This window comes from Culex quinquefasciatus, chromosome 2 (genome assembly GCF_015732765.1).
Source record: "Culex quinquefasciatus strain JHB chromosome 2, VPISU_Cqui_1.0_pri_paternal, whole genome shotgun sequence".
NCBI classification, from domain to species: domain Eukaryota; kingdom Metazoa; phylum Arthropoda; class Insecta; order Diptera; family Culicidae; genus Culex; species Culex quinquefasciatus.
The window spans coordinates 58,259,423-58,286,029 of record NC_051862.1 but is presented as its reverse complement, the minus strand read 5'-3'; the positions used below and the strand labels follow the sequence as shown (position 1 = coordinate 58,286,029).

Below are 26,607 nucleotides of genomic sequence, written 5' to 3'. Positions count from 1 at the left end.
ACACGCAATGTCACACTTGCTCGGACCCCCCCTCTCCCCCCCTAGAGCGTGACATACTTTATGGATGACGCCTAATATGGTTCATCAACTACGGGGATATATGCGATTTTAATGTGTGGACTTTCTGATGGTCAACTGGTCAAATTTCAAGGATAAATTCCGACCGGGATTTGATGCCTGAACCTTCTGTATGTGAGACAGATGGCGTAACCATTAAGCCATTGTATTGGTTATAGGGTACGTTATCCATTAGTGGACCCCTTCCCTCTGACCCTCTGGACCCTCTGAAGGGTTTTTGATGAAAAATTCAATAAAATCACAATTTATAGCGTATTGTTGTCTACAAATCTTTTATTTGCCATGTTCAGCATCATTTAAAACAATGTTGACTGACATTGAATAATTCAATTATTGTCCTTTTCACCAAAATAAGTGTTTTGCCTTCCTCACCTTACTGAGGAAAGGCTATAAAATCACTCGGAAAATGAACTTTTTAATTAGACCTCCTAGACCTACCTTCATTTGTACACATCGACTCAGAATCACCAGCTGAGCAAATGTCTGTGTGTTTGGCTGTATGTAGACATGTGTACCAAATTAATGTCACTGGAATATCTCGTCACAGGCTTAACCGATTTTGGCCGGAATGGTTTTAATCGATCCGTCTTAACGTCCCCTAAGTTGCTATTTAAATTCATGCAGTTTTATCAAGTATTTAAAAAGTTATGTTAAAAAAACTGTTTCATATTAAATTAAAATTATGGTAAAAAGGGTGTTTTTTTCATGAAACCCTCACATGTTATATATTTTTAGAAAGCATATGAGAAGACCTTTTAGGTGGTGTAAGAATTTTCAAGATCTGACTTACCTATCTTAAATTACAAGCAGTTTACAAAATGGTCTGAATTCACATAACCTCAACTGGTCGGGTCTGATCGCCGCGAAAAAGCCGTGTAGAGGGATGCCATTTTCCTCAAAGGCCGTGTCTGTATAATCTTAACAAAAAGTCTGTAGGTAGTCTGTTTTTTTACTCATCACTTATTTTTATTAGGACCTCTTAGGTGCTGCGAACGTTAGGGGATATACATAAACATGTGGACACTTTACGGGGGGTTGGAATCACTATAAATGAGAGGAAGGCACCAACCACCAAAAGGTGGATTAAGTAACGTTTTTAGTTCGACATCTGAAATCAGCCATGGCCCAGCATTTTTACAACAAAACTGCATTTATGTTTTAACTATCCAATCATTTTTTGACTGATTATTTAACTTCAGCAAGTCGAAATAATGTAAGTTTAAGGAGCATTACTATAAAATAAAGCGAAGAACTGCTAATTGAGGGGTCCAATATAGAACAACGAAAATCCAAACTTTTCCAAAAGTGGACCCTAAAACGTATGCTGGGTGGGGAGAGATCGGACAGCATACGTTTTAGTGGCGACGGGGATCAAGGATTTTTTTTTCTCCGGTGAAAAAGTAGTGATTTTGGTAATTTTCATCGCGTTTCGCGGTACGCGTTTTGCGTTTTTATAACTCCAAATCATCTACGGCTTTGCCGAGGCAAAGAAGTTCAGTGGTGATCGGCTCGAGTCTACCAAGCAAGCGGCCATTTTGAAGCTTCTTCGAGAGCGTCGGTGGAGCGAATTCCGTACGAGAAATCCGGCTGATCACGGTTCCGGAGTGGACGCAGTAGGCTGTGGCTGTTGGAATCTGGGAGGAGAATCGTTAGCGGCAAGTAGCAGAAGCGGAGGTCGGCAATTTTGGCAAAATCTGTCGGCGTTGGTTTACGTCGGTGTGGACCGGACAAAGGCTGCCACGCGGTACGATTCTTTTGTTTGAGCTGTTTCTTAAGGTAGGGGCGATTGGGGCCAAATAAGTTCCTTTTGCTTTTTTTCTTTATTTTAAAATCATGTTCCACTGATCGTATCACAGTTGGAACAAGTTCGTGATTTTGTTTGTCCTAACATTTTAACATTTTAGAAAATTGAGTGTGCGTGTGTGTGAGCTCTTTTTGTTCTGGGTAGAACAAAGGAGGATAGAAAATTTTCATCCCATTTTAAGAGTGTTCTTCTTTTTATTTATTCAGTGCGGTGAATTTGCCGAAGGTTTGTGAAGGTGCTTATTGGCGGCGGAGGACGTTCACGTTCTGTCTGCTGAACTTCCGGGTGAAATCCTCGGTGCTTTTCAACAAGGTCGGAGTTCTGGTATAGGAGAGCCGGAATTCTGGTGAAGTGCGTCGGCTTTTTCTGCTGTCAGAACGACGGTGCTTCAGCCCAGGAGCAAAGGTTTGGTAACCTTGGTGGTGAGTTTTTAAGCAGACTTTTTTGAAAACTTTTAGAGCCTAATTTGGCCATTTTTGGTGTTTTCTTTTCTTTTATTTTTGATCTTTTGTTCAAAAAAGTGGTTCTAAATAGAACAAGATGAGCATTGCTTCCACAATTGAGCAGTACCGGAAGGGTTCGTCCTTCGGTGACTGGGCTGAAAGATTAGAATACAATTTTAAAGCCAACAAGTATACCGACGACTTGATGAAAACCCACTTTATGAATTTATGTGGTTCATACTTATACTCTGAACTGAAAACTATTTACAAAAAATCTGATCTCGATAAAGCAACCTATACAGAATTAGTTGAAAAACTCAAACAAAAACTGGATAAGACTGTACCGGACCTGGTTCAGCGGTTCCGTTTCAGCAAGAGGATTCAGCATCCTGACGAAACCGCTGAAGAGTTTGTCCAGGCGGTCAAACTCCAGGCCGAGTTTTGCAATTTTGGGGAGTTTCGCGATAATGCAATTTTAGATCGGGTTTTGGTGGGTTTAACTGACGATGACTTAAAAGAGCAACTTTTGAAAGAGGAGAAATTGACGATTGCTAAAATGGACAAATATATTACAACATGGAATATAGCTAAATCAAATGTACACGCAATCAACGCACGAACACACACACCACCAGGGAACATCAATCAAATTAGAAGGCCGGTTAGGGAGCGACTTGGCTTTAACCCATACAATAATAGACAGAACTCGCAATATCGAAATAATTACAATAGAACAAATAACTACAATAGACAGGAACATTTTAACAATCAGCAACGTGCACACATTTCACCACGAGCTCACAATTCTCAACGTAATGTTCGATTTCAACACAGCAACAGAAATTTTAATCGAAATGCAAATTACAACAACAATAACAATGGTTACAATGGGGAAAACAAAAACTTCAGATACAGGGCGGACTATTCCCGCATGACGTGTGATCACTGTGGTCAGTTGGGTCACATCAAGCGGAAGTGCTTCAAGCTGAGGAACCAGAGAAGGGAAGCGGTAAACTTTGTTACTGAGGACAGAGCGGGACCTTCAGGTAGACCGTCAGCTGGACCTTCAGGTGGAACGTCTGCTGAGACTGGTGCGGAGAGACAGCTGTCTAGCATGATGGGGCGGCTGAGCACTGGTGGGAATGTTGATCTCGATACATCTGATACTGACTGTGAGGAGTGGAATGCAGGTGATTTACAGTGTATGTGTGTTGCGTCCTTGAATAAGATTAGTGAGCCTTGTTTGATCAACGTTTTGTTGGATAATATTTTTGTTGAAATGGAAGTGGACTGTGGTTCAACTGTGACTGTGATGGGAAAATTGCAATTTGACAATCTTTTTAATAAGCGTTTGCTGAAGAGTAACAAGCAACTTTTAGTTGTGAATGGGAACAAGTTGAAGATCTGGGGAGAAACTGATGTTTTAGTGCAACTTAATGGTTTGAAACGCAATTTGAAAATTATTGTTTTAGATACGGACTTCAAATTTATTCCTTTGTTTGGTCGAAACTGGATGGATGTTTTCTTTCCACAGTGGAGACAGTTCTTCTCTAACAATGCAGCAATTAATGAGCAGGTAAACAAAGTAGCAGCGCCAAATGGTGACAAGTTGATTGAGCAAATTAAGAGTGATTTTCCAGAGTTGTGGTTTGGTTGAGCGTTTTAGCAGAATGCATTACTGTGAATACAAAGAGACGAGTTGTTCCTTTTAATTCCGCTATATATTTTTAATATCTTGACAGATACGTATTTCGTCTACTACTTGCAGACTTCATCAGTGTTCTGTTCTCGACTGAAGGTTCATCGCTGGTGTATCCGTATTTGTAGTTACTGTAGGTACTACCTCTTCGTTCTTCTTTTGTGCCTGTATAGGTAACAGCTTAAACAGCCACGTTGAGCCGTTACCTGAATCCTTGTTGAGTAAACGTTTGTTGCCTGCCTTGAAGATTTCCAAACTTTCAGCGACAGCCAGCTTCGATGGGTTTGTGATGTGTCTTAAGATGACCGCGTCGCTAGTTGTGATGTTATGTTTTTCCTCGATGATGTGTTCGGTTACTGCTGACTTGAAATGGGGACAAATCCTTTCCGTATTTCCTCCTTGGCAATTCTGACATATGTGTTTATATGCTCATCCAACCTGGTTTGCAGCAATCTCTTAGTTTGTCCAATGTAGCTCATATCACAGTGGCCGCAGGATACCTCGTAGATGCCGGGTTTGCCTAAAGTCGGTATGGGGTCTTTCGTTGAACCTAAGATGGATTCCAACTGGCTGTTTCTACTGCTGAAAACTAAATCGATGCCAAATTTAGCCAGTTTTTGTCGTAATGGGCGTGTTATCCTGTAGTCGAATTCTATTGCTGCTCTTCGTAGTGGCTCTACTGATGGCGTAAGGGTTGTGAGTGAGGTTCTGTGGAGTTTTCTTTCCTTCTTATCGATGATTGCTTGGATAGTTGTTCTGCTGTAACCGTTGATTTCCGCTGTTTCAAATATGTACTCCAATTCTTTCTGTTTTCCTGCTTCGCTGAGGGGTAAAGTTGTCATCCTATGTATGAAATAATGATATGCTGCCATCTTGTGTTGGAATGAATGGTTTGACGTGGCTGGGATTGTTCTTCTGGTGTTTGTTGGCTTCCTGTAGATCTCGAAAGAAAACGAAGATGGGCAACCTGGTTCTCTTAAGATCAGGATGTCTAAGAAAGGTAACTTTCCTTCGACTTCCACTTCGTAAGTGAACTTGATGCTCCTGCGTGCACTGTTTATGGTGTCCAGTACCGTTGTTAGTGAATCCCTTTTGATGATGCAGAAGACGTCATCTACGTATCTCCACCAACGTTCTGGTAGTAGGTATTTGGTTTGTAGTTCGTGTTCCAAAGCTGCCATATATACATCGCTCAGGAACGGTGACAGTGGGTTACCCATCGATGCTCCCATCCTCTGTTGATAGATGCGATCCCTGAACTGGAAGTAGCTCTGTTCCATGCATAATTTGACGAATGTTATATACTGGATCGTTTTTTGTCTCCATGGTTCTCCCTCGTATTGTGATTGCAGCCAATCCCGTAAAGTTCCTATTGCGTTGTTTACTGGTATGCTTGGGAACAATGCTGTTACGTCGAAGGAAACCATTATTTCATCCTCAGCTATCGGTCCCGACTCTAAGAGCTCCTTTGTGAACACCTGCGAACTGATGATCGAACGGCTCGGGAAGGGTTTCGGCATACTCTTGAATTCCTCGACAAGCCACTTTGCGATCCGACTGGTTGGGGCATCCACTGCTGAAATGATTTCTCGCATCTCGTTGCCTGGTTTATGCACTTTAGGTAGTGCTTTAATCCTTGGTAGAGTTGGGTTCAGTACTCTCAACGATTTTGCAGTTTTCCCAACCGATTTCAAAAGGCCTGCACATTCTTTGATGGTGTTCTCTACTTTTTTGACCATATCGATTAGCGTGTATCCTCGTTGTAGTGAATATTTTTCCCTGTTTCCGAGTTTCTCAAGAAGTTCCTTGTCGTATTCGTCCCGGTCCATGATTACTACCCGGTTTCCCTTGTCCGCTTTTAGGTAGTACACGGGTTTCTCCTTGAGTTCCTTCACTACTCGTACTTCGGCGTTGTCCTGGTGTTTTGTTGTTGCTTCTCGTATTAATTTGGATACCGTCATCCTGACGCTGTTGATTTGTGCTGGAAGGAGCGGGGGAGGTTTTGTCTGTTTTTCGTCGATGCTTTTAGCATTGATAACAGTTTCGATGTCGATAACAATGTTTTCCAGGTTTGGTTTTGATGATACCGCGTACTTAAGACCTTTGTTGAGTAAAGTTAACTGTTCTTCTGAAAAAGTTTCAGAAGAACGATTAACAACGAACTCTTCTAAGGGTTTAACTACTGGTTTCGTTGTAGGGGCAGTGTGGGAAATCAGTTGTCGGAATTTGTTGTCCAGTATCTTGCGTTTCCTTTCCGATTCGCACTTCTCGGCTACCTTCACTTTCGTCAAAAAGGCTTCGAATTCGATGGGGAATTCTTTGGCTAGTTTCAGATGGAGTGAATAGCATTCGAGAGTTTTGATACTCAGTCTACCGTAGAGTTTTTTGATGCTCTCTTTGACAAGCTCTAACTCCACCCTCCGGATGATCTTGCTGTCCGTATGACCCTTCGTCCTAATCCTGTGGCTAGTTGGTGTAACTCGGTGTTCTACGCATTTTTTCAAGAAGGCGATGTCTTTGTGGATACCTGCGATGATTTTCTTCAGTCCGATGAACTTGTTGTGCTTCCAGAGGTTTTTATCAAGGATTTTTCTATACCTATCAAAGGTTTTGAAGCCGAATTGGTTTTAAAAATTAATGTCCCGATTTTTAAGAAAGCATATGATGTGCCTTACCGTTTAAGGGAGCAAGTTTTGGAATATTTGGACAGATTGGAAAAAGAAAACGTTATTACTCCAGTGAAATCTAGTGAATGGGCTTCACCAGTAATAATCGTAATGAAGAAGGATAATAAGATAAGACTGGTTATTGACTGCAAAGTTTCAATTAATAAGGTCTTAGTTCCAAATACTTACCCTTTGCCAATTGCGAGTGACTTATTTGCTAAACTGGCAAATTGTAAGGTTTTCTGTGCTCTTGATTTGGAGGGAGCTTACACGCAGTTGGCATTGTCGGAAAGGTCCAGGAAATTCATGGTGATAAATACAATTAAAGGTTTATATACATACAATCGCCTTCCACAAGGTGCTTCCCCAAGTGCTTCGATATTTCAGCAAATGATGGATCAAGTCTTGGGAGGAATTGAAAATATTTATTGCTATCTTGATGATGTTTTGATTGCGGGAGAAACCCTGGATAACTGTCATAAAAAGTTGATGATTTTATTGAATCGTTTGGCAATGGCTAATATTAAAGTCAACTGGGAAAAGTGCAAGTTTTTTGTTTCTGATTTGAAATATTTAGGGCACATTATCAGTGAGAAAGGTCTCATGCCCAGTCCAGACAAAATTTCGACAATTCAAAAGGCAAAAGTTCCTAAAAATGAGAATGAACTGAAATCTTACTTAGGTTTGATTAATTATTACAATCGTTTCATACCTAACATGTCTTCAAAGCTGTTTTATTTGTACAATTTGTTAAAAAAGAATGTGAAGTTTAATTGGGATCATAATTGTGATAAAGCTTTTCATGACACACAGCAAAAAATCCGATGGTAAAATCGCATACAAAAGCATGCACATCACCTTCGTCAAAATAATCACTTAATATTACACACTGCATGTACAATTTATGTAAACACAAAAAAAAGTTGCAACCGACGGGGCTCAAACCCAGCACAAACAGTTAAGACTGGCGCCTTAGCCCACTCGGCCATCAGACCGATGAAAAATGGTAAGGATAATTGCATATATGAGCTTGACATTTCGGTCAAGTAGGTTTCCCATACTGATGGGCTACATATTGCAGGGTGTAAAATCACATAAAATTGCATAAAATAATGCAATATTTATTTTACACCCAGGCCTTTTACACGCAGCTGGATTACTACTTTTTTAGCTGTGCAGTAAACAGGCTTTGGTTGAAGCAAATATTTTGGAGTTTTATGATCCAAAGAAAGACATTATTGTGGTTTCTGACGCATCGGGCTATGGCCTTGGAGGAGTGATTGCTCATGTTATTGATGGTGTTGAAAAACCGATTAGTTTTACTTCTTTTACTTTAGATGACGCGCAGAAGAAATATCCTATTCTTCACTTGGAGGCATTGGCTTTGGTTTGTACAATTAAGAAATTTCATAAATATTTATTTGGACAAGAATTCATTGCTTACACTTATCATAAACCATTGATAGGTATTTTCGGCAAAGAAGGTAAAAATTCAATTTTTGTAACGAGACTCCAACGGTACATTTTGGAACTTTCCATTTATAAATTTGAACTTTGGTATAGGCCTTCTGCGAAAATGGGAAATGCGGATTTTTGTTCGAGATTTCCATTGGAGCAGTCGGTTCCTGCTGAATTGGATCAAGATATTGTACGGAGCATAAACTTTAGTAGGGAGTTCCCTTTAGATTCTGTTTCGATTGCTAAGGCAACAGTTGACGACGTTTATTTACAGCAAATTATGAACTATCTGCGTGTTGGATGGCCGCAAAAGATTGACAAACGCTTACTGGACGTTTACGCAAATCAAAGTGATTTGGAAGAAGTCGATGGGTGCTTATTGTACCAAGACAGGGTGGTTATACCACGTAAAATGCAAAGCGGGATTTTGAAGCTTTTGCATGCCAACCACGCAGGGATGGTTAAGATGAAACAACTGGCAAGGAAGCAGGTTTATTGGTTTGGGATTAACAAAGACATTGAAAATTATGTTTCTACGTGCGACGTCTGTGCAAGTATGACTGTCGTACCAAAAACTAAGATTGAGTCTCAATGGACACCTACGACTAGACCTTTTAGTAGGATTCACATCGATTTCTTCTACTTTTCCAATCATACTTTTTTGTTGATTGTTGATTCTTTTTCGAAGTGGTTGGAAGTAGAATGGATGAAGAGGGGCACGGATTGTGCAAAGGTTGTGAAGAAATTGGTATCGTATTTTGCGAGATTTGGATTACCGGATGTTCTGGTATCAGACGGGGGTCCTCCTTTCAACTCTTATTCTTTCACTTCTTTCCTTGAGAGGCAAGGAATAAAGGTGATGAAAAGTCCACCTTATAATCCACAAAGCAATGGACAAGCCGAAAGGCTAGTGAGAACAACTAAAGATGTTTTGAAAAAGTTTTTGTTGGATCCGGATTTGGATAGCATTGATTTGGAGGATCAGATTAACTTATTTTTAATGAATTATCGTAATAACATTGTGACGAGTAGTGGGCAATTTCCCTCGGATAAAGTATTTTTATATAAACCAAAAACAGCGTTGGACTTGCTGAATCCCAAAAAGCATTATAAACAATTTTTAACTGTGCCACCAACCCCAAATGATGAAGTGGTAGATGTACCAAAAGCAATCAGAAAGACGTCAAAGGACGAATTAGATGAGCTGATAGCTGGGGATTTGGTGTGGTACAAGAATAACAAAAATAGCATACCAAATAGATGGATTAAAGCAAGCTTTATTAAGAAATTTTCTCCAAACGTTTTCCAGGTGTTGGCTGGAAGCGGGGAAATCCTCGCTCATAGAGATCAGCTGCGACCATACCGGGCTCGTGAGGAAGCGAGGACAAATATCCTAATTCCGACGGCATCCGGTGCAAACATGAACCTGGAGCAACCAGCGACGCTGAGAGCGTCCGGAAGCGCAGACGAGGATGGAGATTTCAGTGGATACTCGAACGCCGAGCTGGCTAGGGCCAGAAAAAGAAAAGTCGATGCGGCTCAATTGCCGGAAGTGTGCTTAAGACGTTCAAAACGTTTGCGTAAACCTAAACAGGATTTCGAATTTAAATATGTTTAACTTTGGTTTTTTTTTCATGTCGTTGAATTGCGATTTCGGATTTATATAGAGAAATGTATTTTGATCAGAATTAAAATGAATTGATTTTGTTAGCATTAGAAGTGAATTCTTTTACTTTGGAAACAGTGAATTGTAAAATATTTTTAGTTTAATTTTAGACTATAGAAACAACTTCCGAAAGGGGAAGGAGTTGTTGCATACGGGCCTTGGACCAAACAACTGTACTAAAAATGTAACACTAATACACTCACAAAGAAAATGAATAAAACGACATCGCGACGGTTGTCGCGCTCTCTTTCGCTGTTCACCAGTGCAACATACAAGACGTGCGTTATTCTTCTTACTCGACTTGCTGTCCGATCTCTCCCCACCCAGCATACGTTTTAGACCCCTGTTAATTCAACCTTCAAAAATTAAGTATATTAAGTATATGAGTATAAATATAGCTGTTTTCATGTTAAAAGTACCTACCAAAAATGCTGAAGCCGTAAGAATTTATAATTAATTAAAACTATAGTTAATTGTACTTAACTGAAGCATCATGATTGCAGTTTCAAATGTTATTTTATAATAATAAATCAATAACTCAACTTTTTTTTTAAAATAAACATGCGTCGTTTCATCTGCAACTGTAAACAAATCTATTGTTTAGTTTCGGTCAACCATTTATGTAATTAATATGGAAAATTTTGCATCAAAATTACTTTTTTTATTATTTTTATGTTTACAGTGGTTTTTGAAATGTTTTCTCTGATCTTTTTCGGAAATAAATGTGTTTAAATGTCTGTCAGGTTTTTTTTGTTGTTTAAAGCCAAATTTGTTAACAAAACATATTTGTTTATGATGAAAAGTGAGCAAAATCCATCTTTTATTCATTATATCTATCATTAGACCTACACCATGCATCAAAACATCAAATATCGGTTAAATTTGGTATAAAAATAACAGTTTACCTATAGTGGACCCGGGTCCACTATAGGAAAAGGGGTCCATAACAGACAAAAAAAACTTTTTTTTCAAATGGTTATTTTTCTGCTCAAAGACTTCAGATTTTTTTGCAACTTAAAAGAATGACAGCGTGTTTTCCTTCTCGTCGATCTTGTCAGCCAATCGAAATCTGACAGTTGTGCAGGGTTGCCAATTCACCGGAGGGGAGCCACCGGAACATAATCATAATAAATAAAATAAAACAAATTAAGGTAAAATAAAAGCAAAATTACTGCTAGATACGCAAAAAAACAGGAAAAGGAAAAGGAAAAGGAAAAGGAAAAGGAAAAGGAAAAGGAAAAGGAAAAGGAAAAGGAAAAGGAAAAGGAAAAGGAAAAGGAAAAGGAAAAGGAAAAGGAAAGGAAAGGAAAGGAAAAGGAAAGGGAAAAGGAAAGGAAAAAAAAAAGAAAAAAAAAAGGAAAAGGAAAAGGAAAAGGAAAAGGAAAAGGAAAAGGAAAAGGAAAAGGAAAAGGAAAAGGAAAAGGAAAAGGAAAAGGAAAAGGAAAAGGAAAAGGAAAAGGAAAAGGAAAAGGAAAAGGAAAGGAAAAGGAAAAGGAAAAGAAAGGAAAAGGAAAAGGAAAGGAAAGGAAAGGAAAAGGAAAGGAAAAGGAAAGGAAAGGAAAGGAAAAGGAAAGGAAAAGGAAAAGGAAAAGGAAAGGAAAAGGAAAGGAAAGGAAAGGAAAAGGAAAAGGAAAGGAAAAGGAAAAGGAAAAGGAAAAGGAAAGGAAAAGGAAAAGGAAAAGGAAAAGGAAAAAAGGAAAAGGAAAAGGAAAAGAGGGAAAGGAAAGGAAAAGGAAAAGGAAAGGAAAAGGAAAAGGAAAAGGAAAAGGAAAAGGAAAAGGAAAAGGAAAAGGAAAAGGAAAAGGAAAAGGAAAAGGAAAAGGAAAAGGAAAAGGAAAAGGAAAAGGAAAAGGAAAAGGAAAAGGAAAAGGAAAAGGAAAAGAAAAAGGAAAAGGAAAAATTAAATCAAAACTAAATCAAAAAAAAGAAAAAAAATGTAATTTTATGAGATTTCAAACATCATAATTGCTACAAAGTTAAATACCTAATATTCAAAATAAAGCTAAATATATATAAAACAATGCATATTTGAGTGTTGCTAAATAGGGGAAATATACCCATTTTAATCACTCTAAGCCGTTCGACCAATTCTCATCTTTTTTGCAGTTTTCCGCTATTAAATCAACATTTTTAGATACATCAACAATGGAGAGTTGCTTGCTCACTTTTATTTGAGCTATTTGTTACTTGGGAACAGTCAAAAATACTTTTTGAAATTTCGTCGTGAAACTACTTACTTTTCCTGTCATTCTTGAACGATGAAATAGCCTACTTTTCTGTACCAATAATAACAGAATCGAATAGCAACACTTTTCAAAATAAATGCTGAAAAGTTCTACTTTTCAGCACTGAAATGGGTGCTGAAAAGTTGAACTTTTCAGCACTTGTTTCGAAAAGTAACACTTTTCAACATTTTTTTGATTTAAACGATTTATTGACAAAATACATGAAAATTTGACTTAAAATTTCACTCAATTAGTGTTTTTCGGAATTGCAAAAAATGTTGTATGGAACTCGTTGCAAAACTTGATTTTTTCAGCACTCTTCGTATTTATCCAACTCGGTGAACCTCGCTGCATAAATGTACGACTCGTACTGAGCAGTTCTCTAGGATTTCGGTCATTCGATTTTTTTTGTATTTTTTAATCCGACTGAAACTTTTTTGGTGCCTTCGGTATGCCCAAAGAAGCCATTTTGCATCATTAGTTTGTCCATATAATTTTCCATACAAAGTTGGCAGCTGTCCATACAAAAATGATGTATGAAAATTCAAAAATCTGTATCTTTTGAAGGAATTTTTTGATCGATTTGGTGTCTTCGGCAAAGTTGTAGGTATGAATACGGACTACACTGGAAAAAAATAATACACGGTAAAAAAAATTTGGTGATTTTTTTATTTAACTTTTTATCACTTAAACTTAATTTACAAAAAAACGCTATTTTTTTTTTATTTTTTTATATGTTTTAGAGGGCATAAAATGCCAACTTTTCAGAAATTTCCAAGTTGTGCAAAAAATCATTGACCGAGTTATGAATTTTTGAATCAATACTGATTTTAAAAAAAAATCGAAATTTTGGTCGCAAAAAATTTTTAACTTCATTTTTCGGTGTAAAATTGAATTTGCAATCAAAAAGTACTTGAGTGAAATTTTGATAAAGTGCACCGTTTTCAAGTTATAGCCATTTTTAGGTGACTTTTTTCAAAATAGTCGCAGTTTTTCATTTTTTTAAATTAGTGCACATGTTTGCCCACTTTTGAAAAAAATATTTTTGAAAAGTTGAGAAAATTCTCTATATTTTGCTTCTTCGGACTTTGTTGATACGACCTTTAGTTGCTGAGATATTGCAATGCAAAGGTTTAAAAACAGGAAAATTGATGTTTTCTAAGTCTCAGCCAAACAGCACACCATTTTTCAATGTCGATATCTCAGCAACTAATGGTCCGATTTGCAATGTATGAAACATTTGTGAAATTTTCCGACCTTTTCAAAAACAATATTTTGACAAAACTATCAAAGTAGTAGCTGAATAATAATAAAATGAAAGCAAAATGATGGTGAAATAAAAACAACTATTAAGATTTAATCGAATCTATAAAAAAAAGATACACAAACGCGGAATAAATACAAAAATTGTAATTGAAGCAAAATAAATGAAAAAGAAACCCGTGGTGTAGGGGTAAGCGTATTTGCCTCTCACCCAGTCGGCCTGGGTTTGATCCCAGAAGATCCCGGTACCATTTTTCGAGACGAGATTTGTCGGACGGGGAAGTAAATGTTGGCCCGGTCTAACCTAGAGGTCAGGTTGTTAGCTCAGTCCAGGTGTAGGAGTCGTCTCCCTGGGTCCCGCCTCGGTGGAGTCGCTGGTAGGCAGTTGGACTAACAATCCAAAGGTCGTCAGTTCGAACCCCGGGATGGATAGAAGCTAAGGTGTAAAAAGAGGTTTGCAATTGCCTCAACAATCAAGCCTTCGGACACCTAGTTTCGAGTAGGAATCTCGCAATCGAGAACGCCAAGGCAATGCTGTAGAGCGAATAATTTGATTTTTTGAAACACAACTTTTGTAAAACAATTCAAATAGAGCCAACAATAATTAAATTAAAAGAAAAATGAGGAAAAATTAACAAAAAAGAAACCAAACAACAACATAAAATTCAATTTGAAATAAAAGTTCAAAACTTCAAATACATCACATAATAATTTAAAAATAGAAATAAAAGCAGCAGCAAACAAGCATGATAAAAGCTAAATAGCAAAATAATCCCCAAAACAATACCTGCATTGTTCATCAGCAAACTAAATCACAAAAAGGCGTTACACATCCATCACTGCTAGCGAGTAACAATCAAAGTCTTTTTCTTGTACACTTTGTAATCATACCCAGCAGAGACACCACCTTGTCATTACATTGTCCACTGAACTCAGCACCAGAGCTGAAAATGTCAGGGGTCCTGACGCGAAAATCGGCGACGCATACACGATTTTTTCAGATCCATTCACTGAACCGCAAAACCGTGACATAAACAAACCCGACTCAGTCGTGAGTGCCCTAGCTCACTGAGCAGCTGCAATGCGAGGCAGTAGTCGACCAACGCTCATTCGACGTTGCACGCACACACATAAAGAAACAAGTTTTTACACAAAAAGTTGGTATTTATGCGTGGAAATGTAATTTTGAATATAAGTTATGGTTGTTTTAAGTGTTTTGCACAGTCTAGAACCATTCAATTGTTTACAAATAGTCAAAATAGTGTTTAGAGAGGATTTTACGAGTCAGTCATACGACACGAATTGAGTGAGTGTAGCTCATTTTTTCACGTCTCTCATTTTTCAGCAGTCGACCGGCACGAGTCAGGCGGCAGTGGTTGAACGGACACAGTAGGCTTACAGTCAGATGCTAGCAGTGGACTGACATTTTGGTTTGCTTCATGTGTACGCTGGGTTGGAAACATTTTGCAGGCCTGCTCAGCACAACACAAACTCAACAATCCCTTTGAAAAATCTGTGCCGCGCAGGAAGAAGAAAAAACGCCAAGTTGCATTGTTGCCCAGCTCTCAGGTGGGTGGATGTAGCGGCAAAACCCAGCTTCCAAAACGAAAGTGGAGCCACCTTTTTTTTTGTTCGTTCTTTCTTCGGTTATTTTGTTACAGTCAAGAAAAAAAGGGTTTTGCTGGAGTTGCACCGAGCGAAACGAGCGCTTCCGGTGTGGTTTGAGATTGGTTGAGGGCTTTTTTTATTCTCGTGTGGTTTGTCAAAACAAAAAAATCTATGTTTTAAATGAGATAAAACCAATTTGTCAACTTGAACAATTTTGTTAGATTGACCCAATGATACATATGCAAAAGCGGTTTTTGCCACAATTTGAAGCAGTTCAAAACAAAAATCGAAATCGTTTAAAGCATTTGAACGCCAACAAGAAGCAAGTCTGCAGAAAAATGCAATCTTTTTTGCAAATTGATTTATAATTTCATGTTTAACGTTTTGTTTCTTTTGCTCGGATGCTGATTACGCGCTCGATAACACGCAGTTTTGACCAGGCACGAATCGATTATTTGAGGCTTTGAAAATGAGAAGAAAAAAAACGAGAACCAACCATCAAAACCAAACTGGCCCACAACAACGCAGATAACGGAAGTGAATAGCCCAAAAGAGGTTCGAAATTGCCAGTATCTTGGCTTTTCTTGCATTTTCGTTTATCAAAAGCATGTATGTTTCTCCCCCTTTTGTTTCATCCCAACAGCACGACTGCGATGAAGAATAAAGAGAAAAAAGCAGCTTTTTCGAGCTTTTTTGTTACTGACCGTCGGACATGGCCGTTTGAAGGCCAACCTGGCCCCCTTTCCGTCTTCTTACCTGAGCATTCTTCGTGTCTTGCTTGCAGCCGGCCTCGAGCAGAATCCGGGTCAGCTTCCGCCGGCCCATGGCACAGGCGATGTGCAGCGGCGTATCGCCGTTCAGGTTGATCCGCTCGAAGTCGCACTTGGCCGAGAGCAGGATGCGGATGGCACCGGCGTGGCCGTAGCGGCAGGCCGTGTGGAGCGGCGTGTCGCCGTACTGGAATAAAAACGAGAGTAGAAAGAGGAGTTCGATTAATACATTTCAAAATAAAAATACATTTAATAAAAAGAAGTTTAACGTATAAAAGGAGTTATAAAATGAATTATTTTTGCGAGCATTTTATGGTAAGACATAATGCGACTACCCAAATATTGATTTGCTGAATGTCAATAAATCAATTTATATTTGATTTTTTTTAAATTATTCTCAAATAAAAAAAACGAAATATTAAATAAAACTAAAACATTGCATAACAAAGCCAAAATCTTCTGTTTCCTCATTTGGTTTAGAACGGGCTTAGTTTTTTTTTTCCTTATCAACAACATGTCTAAATGCACTAAAATTACATTACACTAAGGCTACCAACTCTTGCTGAGCAAAAATCCGGTAAAATCATGGTATAACAAAAACTGTCAATGAATTATTAAGGTAAATTAAATTTAATAAATCTGAGAATTAAAAATATAAAACTGTGTCGTTTTTACAGCTAACAAATTTCACAAAATGCTATCAGAGTGCTTATGACTTGCACGTTTAAAAGTGTTCATAAAATTAACCGTGATTTGAATCAAACCAATATGTTCTTCAATTTTTTTTGTTAAACGTTTAAAAGTTTACGAAATGTCAAGTTTGCCTTTACGAATAATATCGTTCTTAGTGTTTTCACGAACACTTTTCCAGAGTTTTTATTTTTTTATTGAAAAGGTCCTATAACATGTGAAACACAACAGTTTATACGACCTTTAAAAAAACTCTAGATTTGTTAAATGTTCAAATGTTTTCACAAGTTTTAGAAAGCCTTTAGAAATGGAATATATTTAGTAAGGAATTTCTAAAAGAACAATTCTAGAGTTCTTTTTAAAAGGTCCTTTCAACATATGAATACCTTCCATCGGATGAGGAAGTAAAATGTCGGTCCCGGCCTTGGTTGTTAGGCCGTTAAGTCATTCCAGGTGTAGGAGTCGTCTCCATGCCATAAGTACAAACAACACACCAAACCAAGCCTACTCCGGTGGAATCGCTGGCGGCGGATGGACTTGCAATCCAAAGGTCGTCAGTTCAAACACTGGGGTGGAAGGTTCCTTGGAGTAGAAAGAGGTTTGGGTGCTCTCCCCATTCAAGCCTTCGGACTCCTAGGTTCGAGCAGAAACTTGCAATAGAGACCACAAAAGACCCGGGGGTCGTTAATGTGGATGGTTTGATTTTTGATTTCAACATATGAAAGACAAAAGACAATAGTTGCCCGTGGGAGTCGCTCAACCTGCATTCCTGTCACACATGAGGTCTGCACAGCTGATTCCACGTAGATTTTTCCCGCCAGTAATGACAGGAAACGCTGACAAACGGAATATGTGCCAAAACCATAAGTGGTTTTAAACATATGAAGGGAAATCATCGTGAACTGGAACTGCCGGTCGTTAGCCCGGGTAAAGTGGAAACGTTGAGATGATTGTTGTCCTCTGCTCTCATCTCGCAAAAAGCCATACAGAGAACCACGTCCCATTCAACCGGCTCCGTGGCTTAATGGTTACGGCTTCTGTCTCCCAAGCAGAAGGTTCAGGGATCAAATCCCGGTCGGTACCTTTGAAATTTGGAATCAGGAATTCGAATATGAATAAAAACTAAAATGAATCAGGTGGGATTCGAACTCACACCTTTGGATTGATGGTCTGGGACGCTAAGCAGTCGGCCATCAGAAGGTTTATCCGTAGTGTTGAAACATGTTATATCTATCTTCTCATATTAAATACGCGCTGATCCCTGATTTGCCTGAGGGGTTTGGAAGTCTAAATATAGATCGAGTTTCCATCAGATGCTTGCTTCTATGTTTAGGCGGGGCCGAACAATGCCCAGCGACCTCGGAATTGGACCGCAAGGAGCTCTGTCATTCTGAAACGGGTCGTTGGAAGCAGCGCGAGGGCTATCACCACCTAATACCCGGGACTGAGATAAGTTGTATCAGCATTCGGCATATACACAGTCTGATACAAATTATACTTTCCCATAATTTCGCTACCGGTTAGCGGGTATTGGATTGGACCACACACACACACACACACAACATATGAAAGACAATAGTTCAAAAACTCTAGAATTATTGATAATCAAGTTTGAATTGTGGAAACCCCGGAAAACTCTCCCTTTTTAAATCAAACTCACAGAAAAATAAAAACTTATGGTTAACAAAAGCTTCGATCAAATCAAAAAAGATTAAAAAGTTGTTAAAATTCCGTACAATCCGTAAAATTCCCTACCAAAATTCCGGTCTGTTAAAAATCCGCGAAGAGGTTCGAAAATCCGTATGGTATGGAAAAAATCCGTACAGTTGGTAGCCTTACATTACACCAAGATCGCTAAAACTAGACCATGTGCGCAAAACAGGTAACAATCATTGACCACTAACGGTGCCCACCGTGTCAGTTTGTAGATCTCAATGGGATTAGAAAAATAAAAAATAGAACCTAATATAAAAGTTTAGTATTAATTGTTAAAAATGTTGAAACAAAGCTAATCACTTAATACATTGTTATCAATATCAAGGACCACTTAAAGTTTAAAGTTATTATTAAATTATTTAAAATTATTAAAAGTTGCTTATGTTGAAAAGAATGCCTAAAATCAAAATTTTTAATTCCTTCAAAAAATCTAATTATTCTTAGAATAGCAAATTATTTTCAGAAAAACCTATTTCAGCAAACTGTTGGAAGAAATACAAAATCTCATCGAAATATATTTGAAAATCTTCTCAATCAAAATCAAAGAACTACTCTTGCTTAAAAGAATTCAAAAACTCACAAAATTTAATCCAACTCACAGAAATTATTTTCAAAATTCAAGTGTCTTTTCAAAGAACTTTTTAAAAAAATCAAAGATGTGCAATTTTCCACCAAAACAGGAACTGAGTTTTATTTGATTTGGCTCAAACTTTGTAGGAGCCTTCCCACACTAAAACGTTACGTAAATATTCAAAAATCTGTATCTTTTGGAGGAATTGATGAGAACTATTAAAAAATATACAGGTCTACAAAAAAAATTGCCGAGTTTTAAACGAACATATCTCGTTTTTTTCACCAAAATCAGTATTTTTTTAGTTTTCAAATATTTTGAAATGTTTTAGGGGACAAAAACCGTAATTTTTGAGCGATAGACAAGAACGGACCAAATTTTGCCTTTTGTAATTTTACTATGTTTTTTATACTTCGGTCTTAAATTTTTCATCGAATTTGCAATCGAAAAATACTTTACAGAAATTTTGATAAAGTGATTTATTTAAACGAAAAAATATCAGCTTTTTGATTTAAAAAAAACCTAAGTTAACTTTAAAACTCGATTAATTCGAAAGTGTAGATAATTTTGGGAGCTTTTTGGGTAATCAGTGAACGTGAACTATGTAATTAAAAGTCTCTCAAAGCATATTTAGAAATTTTATAAATATGTACATGAATACTTTATCTTCATTCACACCAACTAAAAAAATATGATAAATTCAAATAACACTTGATTGGTTGAACCTTTTATTGTATGTTATTTTGAATTACTGAAATTCATCGATTTGTTTTTTTATTATATATAAAACTAAAATTTAAAATGAGACGCTTTAAGTTATTTACCTCCATCCAATTCTACAATTTCAAACAGCTTGAAAATAGGTTTTTCATAAATTTTTTTAATAAGAGCGTAAAAATCGTGCAAAGAAGCCTCTTTTTTATAAGCTACTCAGAAAAAAAAGTTGAATTTTGGACGGTTGAAAATTTTGTTGGTTGAATATAACCTCTTTGTTGAGTAATTTTACCTAAACAATGCGTTAAAAAGTGAAATTCATCAGGCTTGATGAACATTTCAAAAGTTTCTAAAGTAAAACTTCACCAGTTCCTGATGTTAAATTACACATTTTTTACACTAAGTCTGTCACCATTACTAGTAGTAATATACACGGAGAGACCGGCCGGGGCAAATCTAAGAAAATCTTGGTTAATTTAACTAAAAGTATGGGTTAATTTTTTACACAGCTTTTTTTCAACAATCGATTGTTGATTTTGTTAACCCGAAATTGCTGACCACCGATAATTAAAATTAACTAAAAAATACTTGGAATTGCCATTTTTGTTGGTTAAATGGCCGAAAAAATCTAGCAGTCGACTGCTAGAATATTTTTTTCAGAAAATTAACTAAAAATTTCTTGTTTTCAGCTGAAATATTGTGGAATATTCTGTTGAAGACTGGCTGGGAAATGTTTTTAAACTTTTTTTCAACAATTTTTTTTCGTTGTATCAACCGAAATATTTTTGCATGCAGCAAATTATTAGTATTTTATAATAAAACATTTCTTAATTAGACATAATTTATGTAAGTGTTGATATATATTTTCTTTAATTATCTAACGATATAGGCTGGGCCGAATTTCTAGCTATATTTTAACTGTCTTACTTGAATTCAGAAAAATATTCGTACATGTAGTCAATAACTAGCAGTTGTTAGCGATATTTTTATTGAATTTGCAGTAAATTTTGTAATAATGCCTCACAAATTAATGCTGAGTGTTTTTATTTTCGCATTTATTCTGCCTAAAAATTTAACGTTTTGTAATAATTTGTTTTTTTTTTTTTTGCATGAAGTTGTTAAGTTACTGTTAAAAGCATCAAAACAAAACTTTTTTTTTAACTGTTGTTATAAAACATGTAAAGTTTGATTAATGTTTTAAAAATTACGTTGCATTAAACTAAAAATAGTGAAAAAGCATATTACAAATTTTGTTAAACATATTTAAAAAAGATGTTTAATTTAACATGAATTCCTGAAAAATAGAAATCGAGCAAAATTTTCACCAAGTTTTAAGCTTATATTTTTATTATGTTGTATAAAATTAAGTGTTGCATCCACTTACCATCACTGTGAAATCATCCGATAAGTCATCATCATCTACAATGGTCTCAGGTTTAGTTATTTTTCTTGTGGTTGGAAACAGAATTTTTACTAAAGTGAACCTTTTGCTGCAAATAGACATGTGAAATGTATTAGTAATTTAATACAAAATTCTTAATTTCGGCTATAAACTGAAAAAAGGAACGAAAATAAATGAAATTATATTGAGGAAAGAAGAAATATCAATAATGCTACTTACCAAAGTTGCATTAATTTAACAATTACTTTTGGCAACAAACTTTCATTGCATTTGATTCAATTTATTCAACGTGCTTCGATTCCTGAAAAAAAAATTTGAGTTTTACTTACCAGTTTATTGAGCAGTCGTATTGCAACAAAACTTTCAAGATAATAATTATCTTCTTTTATATATTTTATATATTTTTATTTTTTTTATATTTTACTTCATCTCTATTTTTTATGTTGTTTATGTTGCTTACACATGGCATTTCTATGTATTTTATAATTGATGATTCTGGAAAAAATAATAATGGTTCATTAAGATTTTATCCGTCGTAAGCACGAAGCTTTTTAATGATTCAGTTTTCTAATAAGAATCACATTAGATAAATTATTGTGCAAAAATAAACCCATACTTACTTGGATTAACCAACATTTTGTTAAATTTGCCCGGGCTGCTCTATCCGTGAAGAGTCGGCCCGCATTTCCCTTCTATTGCCCTCTCGTTCCATCAAACATTCTTCTGACATGTTCAACTCACTCGCATTGGAGGTCCTCATGGCAAATCGTCCTCTTGCTCTTCATAGTTTATCACCTGCAAAGAAATCATCAACAAACCTACTCACCAATTCCACCTCCCCAGTTGCAACACTTTGATGTGCCACTTCAACATTAGCTAAATAGTGTAAGTTTCACCTTTCACATCCTCTCATTTCATAATTAACAACACAAACTCAACAAATCGACCGCTCTCGTTCGAATCCTGACTTCAAATGACAGACGTAAACAAACCCAAGTTCATCTTTTAAATATTCAACCAAATGTAAATTATATTCAACCAACAAAATTTTTGATTTTCCTAAAACCAAAGCTAACAGTCGAGCACGTTCATTCGAGTTCGGGAAATCTGTTAGCTTTTTGCCTTTAGCATTTTCAACAAACAGGTTATTAAATTAATACTAAATTTTAGTTATTCTAACGGAATATTGGCTGTAACAAGTACGTTTTTGTTAAAATTAACGAAAGTAAAATCAACAATTTTAATTGTTAAAATTTCTGGGCACGGTCTCTCCGTGTAACAATCATTTTATTTTCTATGTAGCAAAAATGAGCAGGCTCTTCAGAAAAAGCGGTTTTGTCAGCTGATTTTGAAAAAAATCAGAAAACAACTTTACGCATAATTGTCCCATGTCAGTTTTGGCCGTTTTTTACTTTTGGTCACCAAGTAGTCCGTTTTGGTGTAATTTTTTAGAAAAAAATCTCAAAAGGTGTACTTTGTTCGGACGAACTGTTCAAACATCAAGTGTGTTTATTCCAGTATGTTTTAAGGTTCGAGGATTATATATAAAAAATTTAGACCTCAATTTTCAAACAATGAAGTTATGGATAAGTTTGATCCGATTTTCGTTGATTAAATTTTTCCGTGAATTATTTTCATTAAAAAAACGAGCTTTTTCAGAATTCAGGACTCACGTCTAACTTTTAACAAGTGATTTAAGCGTATTATTTGTTTACTTTTAAAAGTTGGGCGCAATTTTTAAGAATCAAAAAATGTTTATTTTTTCAAAAAGATAAGAAAATTTCTATAAGATCAAGATGTCTAAACAAAAAAATTGAGAGAATTTTCTTATCTTTTTGGAAATATTCTCTAAGTGATGGACGACGATGGACAACTTTTTAAAATAGAAAAAAACTAGATTTTATAAATTAGGGGGAAAAGATCTTTAAAATATTGTTTAGTGTTTATTAAAAAAATAGATTATTAAAAATAGGCAAATATTGTTTACACTGTGAGCCTTTTTTCTGAACAGGAATTAAATCGATAAAAAAATCTACTTGAGAAAAATACTATCGGATATTTAAGCCCTTTTGTATGGAACTGTTATTGTTTTTAATCAAAAAAAATAAAAAAAAATAAAGATAAAGTTTTATTTGATACTCACATTATTTTGTACATCCGGGTCGGCCCCGGCCAGCAGGATCTCGCGGCAGCTTTGGTTGTGCCCGTTCTGGGCGGCCAGATGTAGCGCCGAAAAGCCACCGTAGTTGCGCGTCCCGAGCAGGGCACTGTGCAGCGCCCCCTTCGTTTCCTGCAGCACCGACTTGATCTTGGCGGATTCGGCCTTTCCGCCGCAACCGATGGGGGCGGCCACCTTTGGCAAGGAACATAGAACCTTCACGCACCGGCTGTAACCCTTCCAGGCGGCCTCGTGAAGTGGCGTGTTGCCGTGCTGCGGCGAGAAGAAGAATAAAACAAAGAAAAATTAAACATTACTTTACTTTTACATGCCACCTTGTGTAAAATTACTTAATTTTAATTATCGGCGCGAAATCATCTCTGAGAGGCGGTCGGCAAACAACAGGTGTAAAGGAGGAGGACTTTTGCCGTTGAGTTTCTCCACTTGTTCAGAAAGGTAGGTAGGTACCTGAACACTTGATGGGCATGACGACCGCTTCGAGAGCACTTCTGTTTGAACAGATGAGCAATAAAACTTTGTTGCAATTTTTACGAGGGGCGGCAGAATTATGTTTCTGTGTGTTTCTTTTTTCTTACGCTGTGCGACCGACTCTGTCTTAAAGCCTTGCAAACGCAATTTCAGCGAGGGTTATTAAATTGTGTAAGGTAATTATAAATTGTATGCTTCTGTTTGGGGTAATATTTCAGACGGCTTGCTTGTAAATTAAGTTAGGAAACAACAAATCATAAATGTCACTTAGAATGCTCATTTATCATTCGGTAGAATGTTCAAAAGAAACAATTTGGATATTATGCCGAGCGAGGAAACATAATTTGGCAAACAATATTTTGAACTTAGTCAACTTAGCAACCTATTTGCTGATTGCTAAAATTTAGCTGAATATTTGAACAGGTTAACAGCATTTTGGCATTGAGTGGTGCAGCTGGAAATTTCAGTTTTGGTTGAAAAGGGAATTTTCTTAGGGGGTCATTTGTTTTTGAGTGCTTTTTATGCTGTCCTCATTATCCCTCATGAAAGGAAAACCTTCAAAACAATTTATTTGATTTAAATTAAATTCGTTTAATTTTATATGTGATAAATTTTTAAAATATGTTTTTTTTTATATTTTGAACTTGACTGATAAAAAAAATGTGTGGTTCGGTTAGAGCTCTCGATAATTGAGTCTGGACTGTATAATATTATACTGTAATTCTTTCTGTCTATTGCAATATATGATCCTTTTTCACCAACTTAAAAAATAAAAAATAAATTATAATGTTGTCCAGAGGATACACAAAAATTATATTAAAAACAACAATTCGGGCGCATTATTGACTTTGAAAAAACTGAACTTGGATTTAATTACGAAAAAACACTTTTTGCGGTGCTTTGCATGTTAATTTTAATATATTACAAAATATTTTAATTGATATAGAATTAAAAAAAAATATGGGTCAGTTATAAAATTTTGATAAAACGTAATGTTCAAAATGATTATGATCTTATCTTTCAAGTGCTCTTAGTTTCATGTTTAGCATCGGTTAATAAAAGATTTACTCGATTATCAAACACAAAAATACGTTTAAAAAAATACAGGATGTAAAAAAAGTATTTACACCCCTTGGGCACTATGCACATTTTGTGATGAAACATGTAAAAAATTTAAAGTTTGACAGGAACCTAGTACTACGTTTTGTTCAAAAACTCATGCCAAACATTTTGCTACAAAAAGCTCATGAAAAGATGATTTCTATAAAAAGTTATATAACAAATACTATTACGAAAATAAAAAAGGTGCAAAAAAAGTATGTACACCTTTCGAAAAATTAATATAAATAATGTTATTTGTTGACAAATCACCATAAATCCAGTCTCCCAACTCCAAATAGGCATCCTTGACTGATTAAAAAAAGAATTTGGATTGAATATAAAGTTTACTAACTCTTAGTATAAAAGTTTATATAACTCTGGAAATTCTATATAAAACTTATCTAAACTTAATTTTGCAAACTTTTAATTCAACTAAATGTCAATATATTACCATATAATTGCTAAATAAACATTTTGGAGTGCGTATAACACCGTTTTGGGGGAATTTGTATCGATAGAATAGATTTTTCGTTGGAATTTCGTACCAACCCGGAATTACGTCGTAGGAAAATCCGCCTGCATCCGAACCGGTCCACGATTCACAAGTCAACCTATGTGGAATCGGAAAGGGCATAAAATTTCCGATCTTTTGATACCCAAACATCTAGGTTTTCTTTAAAACCTACGTTTTTAAATACCTGGGCAAAAAGTAAGTTTGATCCACGAGAACAAAAATTACGAAATTCCATACATTTTTGGCAGGTTGCTCAAACGAAACCATAACAACGTTTTTGCTTAAATATTTAAAAACGTAGGTTTTAAAGAAAACCTAGATGTTTGGGTATCAAAAGATCGAAAATTTTATGCCCTTTCCGATTCCACATAGGTTGACTTGTGGTTTGCCGGCGGATTTTCCTACGACGTAATTCCGGAAAATCTATTCTATCGATACAAATTCCCCAAAACGGTGTTATACCCACTCCAAAATGTTTATTTAGCAATTCTATGGTAATATATTGACATTTAGTTGAATTAAAAGTTTGCAAATGAAGTTTAGATAAGTTTTATAGAATTTCAGAGTTATATAAACTTTTATACTAAGTAGTTAGTAAACTTTATATTCAATCCAAATTCTTTTAGTCAAGAATGCCTATTTGGAGTTGGGAGACTGGATTTATGGTGATTTGTCAACAAATAACATTATTTATATTAATTTTCGAAAGGTGTACACCTTTTTCGTAATAGTATTTGTTATATAACTTTTATAGAAATCATCTTTTCATGAGCTTTTTGTAGCAAAATGTTTGGCATGAGTTTTTGAAAAAAACGTAGTACTAGGTTCCTGTCAAACTTTAAATTTTTTACATGTTTCATCACAAAATGTGCATAGTGCCCAAGGGGTGTAAATACTTTTTTTACATACTGTACTCCAGTTTTTAAATAAAAACTACAGTTTTTTGTTTGAAAACAACACTTCATCATTTAATAGTTTCAAGGCTTATCTTATTATCTTTCCAACGATGCATAAAAGTCCAAAAAAAATATTCAAAATAGCAGAGCTATGTTAAAATTAAACAATCAGCTTTTTAACGAAAAACGCTTACTTTTTACCCCATTTTTGACTTTCAATTTGCGTATCTCCGTAATGATCAAACATTTAGCTTTGAAAATTTGGATTTTTCTTAGTTAGAATGTTTACTGTCGTGAATAAAATACAGTCATGCCCCGGTTTTGCACGCCTCGGTTTTGCACTGCCCCGGTTTTGATTCGTCCCACTGCATAACTGAATCACAGAGCTTATGGGATTTGGGCTATATTGGAGACATTGGCTAAAGTCCTATAAAAAATCATCCGAACTTCCAAAAAATAAAGTGTTTTGGAATTGGGATGATGTCAGCATCTATTGCAGTTGTAATTACATGACAATTCTTCACACAATACGTATTTTCCCTGTATTAAAATGTAAATACTCAAAAAAAAAAAACAAAGAACTAAAAAATAAATGTTATTGCAATATGGGTATCAAATGATTGGGATTTTTTCATACATTTCGAAAGTTATGACACATTATTTGATAATTCTAAAA

General features: G+C 36.0%; 2 protein-coding genes across 5 annotated transcripts in view; one reads left to right on the top strand and one right to left on the bottom strand.

The window, feature by feature from the left end:
• Window positions 1–26,607, bottom strand: part of LOC6054195 (ankycorbin) — a 108,715-nt gene that overhangs the window by 3,873 nt on the left and 78,235 nt on the right. For both annotated transcript variants that reach the window (XM_038253798.1, XM_038253799.1), the window contains exons 4-5: window positions 22,917–23,204; window positions 15,667–15,867 (exon numbers count right to left, since the gene is read on the bottom strand). In XM_038253798.1, the coding sequence (XP_038109726.1) occupies window positions 15,667–15,867; window positions 22,917–23,204 (489 nt within the window). The remainder of the gene's footprint in view (window positions 1–15,666; window positions 15,868–22,916; window positions 23,205–26,607) is intronic.
• On the top strand, window positions 1,922–9,868 carry LOC119766977. Of its 3 annotated transcripts, none has more exons than XR_005277240.1 (2): window positions 1,922–2,304; window positions 9,458–9,868. XR_005277240.1 is itself a non-coding variant. In XM_038253801.1 (2 exons), the coding sequence occupies exons 1-2, from the start codon at window positions 3,510–3,512 to the stop codon at window positions 9,764–9,766; spliced, it is 315 nt and encodes a 104-aa protein (XP_038109729.1). In that variant the 5' UTR covers window positions 3,497–3,509; the 3' UTR covers window positions 9,767–9,838. The 3 variants fall into 3 exon arrangements, 2 of the variants coding, with proteins under 2 accessions (XP_038109729.1, XP_038109728.1); XM_038253801.1 differs by lacking the exon at window positions 1,922–2,304 and adding an exon at window positions 3,497–3,515 and having other exon boundaries at window positions 9,458–9,838; XM_038253800.1 differs by lacking the exon at window positions 1,922–2,304 and adding an exon at window positions 3,503–3,527 and having other exon boundaries at window positions 9,458–9,838.